Raw genomic sequence first — 7,549 nt, 5'->3', positions numbered from 1 at the left:
AAACGTGGATGGGATCTTATGCCTGCAGAGAGATTTAATTGTGTTCAATCTTGTATTTATAGATAATTATGCATCCCTTGGGAATGGGCATATCTGTTAGTGAACAAATTTATCGTATCAAAGAACTAAAACATTACCCAAAAGCCGCATTTCTCTACAGAAACAATACTTTGCATGTGAAGTAACACCATCACTACCAAGTGAGTGTCATAGCATGCATAAGGGTGTACCATATTATGGTATGATCACCCATCATGACCATACATGCATGTACCATTGGGTTGCTTTTGAATCTGTTGATTGATATCTAACTGGCTTTTGAAGTTGGCACAGGTGATTATGAAATGGTAGTATTTATTTGGTTGCTTCCATCTTGAAGACGTTTTTCTATGTTCTGTTTCAGAAATTTTGAGATGATTGATGATAGTATTATCATAAAACTCAACAATAAGTATTAGACAAAAACTTAATTCTAATGGAAACCACTTGTCAAATATTATCATTTGTCTATGTGAGAAATCATTAGAAGAGTTTAATAGACTAGTATGTAGATGGGTAACTAGGAGGGGGAGGAAATGGAAGGCAGTCAATACAAGTTATATAGAGAACAGATCATTTAGAAAAGAAAACAAGTTATAAGTATTCCTCACCTCAACTTGGTCTAGTTTCCTATTCATTTCCTCTTCAAGGAAAAAATTATTAAATAATTGAGCATATACCCATTGAGCTTAGGCCTTTTGGGTTAAATGTCTCTATATGTTATATTAATTGCTTAAGAAAGCTCCCAAGGTGTTTATCCCCCCAACATTTTGATCTTATGATTTTTCTATTAAAATTTTGGATTGGAAAAAAATTATTTCATGGCACAGGGAATTTTGCTTTAACTATGGGGGCAGAGCACAATTAACCCATAATCTTAAATACATAAATATATCAACCAAGTGAGTGAATGCTTGGTTTATCATTGGGATCAGGCTATTGATGATAACCATCAAAGCACAGTGGAATAATCTTTTTAATATAAAACATATCCACTGTCTAACAGAGTATTGAGATTAAATGAACAAATGTAGATGAAGAAGGGATCTCTTTATTAGATTGTAACACTGGGGAAAAATATACAGAAAAGTTAACTCAGTCACACTGGGGTAAAATTAATTACAAGTGCTTGCCTAATCAACCCATCTCCAAGAAACCAAAGGACAAGGAGAGATCATTACTAGAAAACAAAACTAGCGAAAAAAAAGAGTCAATCGATGTTATTCCTGATGTTAAACCCTGCTGTTTTGGGGCAGTGGCAGTACACCATCAAAGAAATCGCCAAAGTAGCCACGGGGCTCATGTACTAGCTTTGAGATAATGTCTCTCAGTGTGATAACTCCCTCCAGATTCCCATCATTATCGACAACATATATCCGGTGAACCTTCTCAGAATCAAGCAGCTGAATCAATTCTTTCATTGTGTGGTCCCTTTTGCACGTGATCATGCCAGTCACTAATGGGCAGTTCTCATGATTTTTCTCTAAGTAGCTTCTAACGGCTGTCAGGAAGTTCTTTGCCGTGATAGATCTGTTATAAATGAGTGCCACAAGAGTCATATTGATTGAACACTGTATGGAACATAGAACTAAGAGCCTAAATTTTTTTTTATGAAATTGCATACTTTCCTAGCCAATTTTTTTTTTTATCAACAACTTCGTATTAATGTTGATTTAAACATGGACTGACAATGAGAATAAGATTTATGATGCACAAAATAGACAATTAGTCAAATTTATAAGCCAATCATGCATGCAAACAAATGAACTAAATCATGCCGCATGTATCAAAGGATCATGGAGGTTGGCTGGTTTTGAGGGTTCCACAATGACCATGAACATGACTAAGTTTTATTGTTGTAATGTCATTAATTCTAGGGATTGCAAGAGGGCAGGTAGAGTTATCCAAGTAACCCATCTTACTGCCATCACCAATTATTTCCTTTAGAACTTCAAGGATCAAACATAAGACATAACAGTAACAAAAGATGCACAATTTTGGAAATTAGCTCGGCAACAAACCTATAATCATGGTAGATTTCTGGAGCAGTTAGCAAGAACTGAACATCTCTTAAGCTTATATTACCCACTGCCCTGCTACTACCCTTTTCAATAACAGGAATCCCTCCAATCCTCTTTTTCCTCATCAGCTTAAATGCCTGGAGCACCGGTTCATCCTCATGGACCTACATTAAAAATTAATCTTATAAGAGAATTTATTAAGATGCAAACATGCGTCTAGGCTAATATTCATCCCAATAATTATCAAGTTTCCTGACCATGAATATTTCTAATAGCTCAAATATCATTAATAAAACATAAAAAGACATTTTCTTAGCAAATGAAGGCAAGCAATCAAACCCTTTTCCACCGTGGAGTGTTTTTGTAGACCAAGTCAGGAAAAAAAAAATTGAAAATCCTCGCAATTTATTTGTTTTATGACAAGTGCAGGTTATGGAACAAGAATGCATATTGAGCTAATACACCATCCCATGAATGCATATTGAGCTAACACACAGCAATTTCTATCTCATCTAGTTACATTGATCTGTTTTTAAAATCCTCACAATTTATATAACTTAAAAGTTTAAATGTATCAACAAATACCTCAAGATAAATGTAACTTCCATATTCCAAATATAGATGTAATGTTTTAAGATTGATCTCTTAATGCATTAAAAAATTGTATAATTATGGCTTTACAAGCACAGGTTAAGCATTATGCAGTGAGAATGAACATAACAAACCTAGTATTACAAACATAAACTGAGAAGAGAAATACACCTTGATAAGACGATTTGGTGTCATCACTGGAAGTCCGAGCTCAGATAATCTCTTGGTTCCCCAACTTTCAAACCACTGAAGTCCAGCACATTCCGCTAGCATATGAATGACAGCAGATTGTGTGATGATGTTTTCAATTTTACCATCACCCAAATCAACCACAGGAACGCTTTTCATTTTGTACTTTGAAAGCAGCAAGAGCATAGTCAGAAATGAGTTGGATGTTTGCAAAGCAAGAAATGGGGCCCAGCGGAATGACCCAGAGATGTCTCGAACCTGTATGCTAAGTAGTTAATAAGCGTTCTGGGATTTTATGCGCAACATGCAAAAAAGGAAAAACAAGTTGGGATGGCCAAAGCTAGTTTCAGTCATAAGAATTAAACCTTTGTGTTCTTATAAAAGTCAGAAGAAGTCAGAGCTTCAAAAAAATTTCCATTAGTTGATGCAGCAGATTCAGGGCCTAGGAACTCAAATTCAGCATTCACTCCATTAGTTGCTGCTGCAAGAGCAGTTGCACTGGATGGACTCCTAGGAGATGGTGGTTCAGACTGTCAAGAACAGAAATTGTCATATTTTTATTTTTGAAACTGTGAAGATAGCCAACTCAGAATTATACATTAATGTTAAAGTCAGTCCAATTAGTTGTTGTAAAAGCCAAGCAATTTTGGCCACAAAAAAAAAAAAAATCATGTAGGTTGGTTGGCATGCTAACCTGACACAGAAGCCAAAAAACAATTCCCGCAAACTCAACAATGCCAATGTATCTATCAATCCAGCTAGCATCCTCAGGGGCATCAACATCCACCACTGGTGCACTAAGAATTTTGTGTTGGGCCAGTATTTGAACAGCTTCACCTAAACTGGCGTCTGATTTTATCTCAATAGCTAGACACAAAAATTATCATATACTTAGCACAAGAAACAAAAAAAGGTACAAAATAATGATACAAAGAGAACACTATATTAAATTAATGCATGTTATATGCATCATATGCAAAGATATTCATAATTTAACATCGACTTGCAATGCAAATATAAACATGGAAACTGTTGATACGAGCCAATTGGAGACCAATTGTCCCAAAGAACTTTGGAAGCGCAACAGCCCTCACAAGTTATGGGCCAAGAATGCATATCAAGCCAACACACCATGATAAATAATAAGAAAGCACACTATAACTTCTACTTCATCTAGTTACATTGATCTGTTTGACTATCCAGAAAAGCTCAATAAATGTAAAAACTTTTTCCATAAGACCCAAAAACACATCCCATCAAATTCAAACAAAAATATTTTCTTTAGTCCTGTTTTTTTTTTTTTTTTCATTTTTCTTTCCTTTTTTCCAATTATTTTTTCCTCCCTAAATAAGAATAAAACATTAAAGTTCAGAAATTTCTTCACTTTACTTCCCCAAAAACTTTAAAATTCTAATCACAGAATTATCAAAGTTACAGTTACCCTTCTTTACTAGCTTTATCAATCTCTCTCTTTCAATTCTTTTGTATTTCCCCATTAACAGAAACCTTGAGAAATTAAAATCCCACCCAAAAAAAGACCCAATTTTTATCAACTGGGGTATTAAAATTTTCTAAGCTGATCATCAAACTCTGCCTAAAATCATTATATCAAACATTAATCGCATGTGAGATTCTCATACATGATTTTCAACATAAACAACTAGCATGATTTTCAATGTTAACAACCACACAACACCACCACTACCAACAACAACAACAACAACAACAACAAACAAGCCATAGTCCCAAAATTTTAAACAAACTAATCAGGGTCGGTCATATGAATTATTTTCCTTCATTTTATTCAATCCAAAATCATACTCTATTTTACATCCATATACCAAGAAACATATAGAATACCTTGATTAGAAGGAGCTGGAGGGAAAGCAGAAACAGGGATGCTCTCAAAGCAAGCATTAAGTTTCTCAGTAGGACTTAGCTGTGGCTCCATTATGTCCCACAAATCCTCCACTCTCATCCCCAACTTAGCTTCTGGACTCGACAACCCACTCCTTGGACTCCCTTCCATCGTTCCCATCATACAAATCTCTCTCTTTCTTTCTCTCACTCTCAAACCCTCTCTTCTGTAATACTCAAAGTCTCAATTATTGTCTCTCTCTCTCTCTCTCTGTCTCTCACTACTCAGACCCGACAAGCGTAGGATCTTTATAACATAAATAAACTACAAAATATAGGAACAAACTGACGTGATCAAACACAGCTATTAATCTGGGCCTTTGAAGCTGTTTACTTTGAAGTTTGAATGAAGTTTTTTTGCTTGATGTGAGTTTCTGTGTACACGTTGGGAGTTGTGAGATTTGGATAGGTACATTGCTTGGCATGGTCAACTGTGTCACGATTTGTTCGCTATGCTTATCCGATTTGTCTTCGTTCGCATTTTTTAATGATTTTATAAAACAAACAAAGAAAGACAAGTCTTATCCGGTTTTTACTGTTGGCCACTGGTGTGCTACTCTAACGTGCACCGCAACGTGTTTTGCGCACTCTTCTCTTCTACTCTCTTCTATTATTTGTGACTCGCGTCTGCCCTTCCCTATGTTATAGGCCTTTGTTTTATTGAGGTGATGATTTTTTTTCCCGAATTGGGATAGCGGTTATATAACTTTTACTTGAATTTACTACTAATATCATTTTTATCATATTCAAAGTCAAATATATTGATTCAACTTTTGCGAGATTTTCTCTTACAAGAAATTATTTCTAAACTGACATATTAATCAAATGTGATTGCTGTTACTTTAACCATCTAATATATAAATGGCAAGATTACTTTTTTGTGATTTGTTTTACATAAGTTTGACTGACTTAGTAAAATCCATATATTCTTAGTATCATTCTTATTATAGAGTTTTGACATTATTGTTAACACTTTCAAGTCTAGATACTCTAAAATTCTTAAAAGGAAATAAGAAGAAAATGTAATCTAACAATAAAAAATATAATCGGTATATATTGTTATAATCAAATAATTACAAGTTTCCAAAAAATAGTAGATTACTTACTTGTTAAAATCAGGACGGCTCATGCTTGTCGTTTGCTCTAGCTTTCACTATCTTAACTAATCTAGTTGCAATTTTTGTTTTTGTTTTTTCAAATGTAGCTGTAGCCTTAAAAGTAAGAAACCACTCTTTTCAATATCCATTCAATTTGTCGTTTGCTCATGCTTGTAATTTATTTAATAAATTAAATTTGTCATTTGATCATGCTTGTAATTTATTTATTAAATTAAATTTGTCGTTAGTTCATGCTTGTAATTTATTTATTAAATTATGTTCTTAGGAACAACACAACATAATGTGTTGGTTAATATATAAGTTATTTTTCAAAAAATCCCGAAATATGATACTTTTTTTTAGGGGGAAGACACGGAAACTGCTTTTATTTAGATGAGCCTAATAAATTGGCTTGAAGTACATCGTGAAACTGTGGAGGAATATCCTCCATCCAAACTAAAAAATCTAGAATGTCAGTGGCATATCTAGCCAGATTATAAGCTAAAGTGTTACATTTCCTCTTTACATGAGAGTAAAGTAATTCATCAAAGCGTTGAGCCAATTGTTTGGCATCCTCAATGAGCAGACCCAGAGGTACCAGCGACCTTTCTTCCTCCATTAGCACTTTAATGACAGTCAATGAGTCACCCTCCAATACAGTCTGTTTCACTCCCACTTCCAGTGCAAAGGAAAGAGCCCAACTTGCAACCATCGCATCAATGTCAGCACATCATAATTCTTGGTGAACCAGCCTTGAGCAGGATGCAATGACTAAGCCTCTGTGATCTCTAATAACAACGCCTATGCCTGATTTGTTATCACGTGGGAAGACAGCTCCATCAGCACATCATAATTCTTGGTGAACCAGCCTTGAGCAGGATGCAATGACTAAGCCTCTGTGATCTCTAATAACAACGCCTATGCCTGATTTGTTATCACGTGGGAAGACAGCTCCATCAAATTTTCTTTTGAAGAGCTCTGATGGTGGTGGCCTCCAATGCTTTTTGGGGTGGCGAGGTTGCTATATTGGTGTAGCTGGATTCACTTGCCTAGCTTGGTAATCAGCTAGCCAAGTCTTTGAGTGGTGAGGAAGCTGATGAAGTGAATCTGCGGATTGATTGAGGCATACTCGATTTCACTGGTTCCAGATAGTCCAAGCTGTGACTGCGAAGAGCTCGAGCTGGTGGTTGTTCTTGATTAACCACGATAATAGCTCTTTAAGTCATGAATTGAACTGAACCACACACACTTCACAGCTCCATATCTAACCACACCAAGTCCAATTCAAGACATGACCATAAGGTGTGCAAGGAGTCTTTTGAGGAGGCATGGCATCTGACACAAAAAGGATCCGCTGAGATGGTAGGACGAAACAGCGCACTCTTCGTAGGCATAGCCTCACGGCAAGCACGCCACATCAGTGTTTTCACCTTGGGACGAACACGCATGGACCACACTCCTCTCCACAGCTCTTTCTCATCGTTAATGGTTATCTATGATTCACTATTCAGATCCTCTTCCATTTTTAAGAACTTGTACCCAATCTTGCAAGTATATTGTCTATTGCTTGAGTGAGGCTAGAATAGTACGTCCTCTGATGCTTCACGGCTTAATGGAATTGACTTGATCAGCTCTGCTTCCTTTGTGTTGAACATCCTTTCTATCATTTCTACATTCCATTGCCTCTTACTTGGG

The 7,549-nt window shown here is 35.9% G+C and overlaps 1 protein-coding gene across 1 annotated transcript; it reads right to left on the bottom strand.

Moving 5' to 3' along the window:
* Positions 1–1,070: 1,070 nt before the first annotated feature.
* Positions 1,071–5,177, bottom strand: LOC142631205 (SNF1-related protein kinase regulatory subunit gamma-1). The gene is made up of 6 exons (XM_075805314.1): positions 4,701–5,177; positions 3,535–3,707; positions 3,206–3,370; positions 2,823–3,098; positions 2,061–2,224; positions 1,071–1,569 (listed from the first exon to the last, which is right to left on the bottom strand). The coding sequence occupies exons 1-6, from the start codon at positions 4,879–4,881 to the stop codon at positions 1,272–1,274; spliced, it is 1,257 nt and encodes a 418-aa protein (XP_075661429.1). The 5' UTR covers positions 4,882–5,177; the 3' UTR covers positions 1,071–1,271.
* Between the last annotated feature and the right edge of the window lie 2,372 nt (positions 5,178–7,549).

The sequence above is a fragment of the Castanea sativa genome, chromosome 4, assembly GCF_040712315.1.
Source record: "Castanea sativa cultivar Marrone di Chiusa Pesio chromosome 4, ASM4071231v1".
Lineage (NCBI taxonomy): Eukaryota > Viridiplantae > Streptophyta > Magnoliopsida > Fagales > Fagaceae > Castanea > Castanea sativa.
Note: the sequence above shows the minus strand (reverse complement) of the source record. Positions and strands in the feature narration are given on the sequence as shown.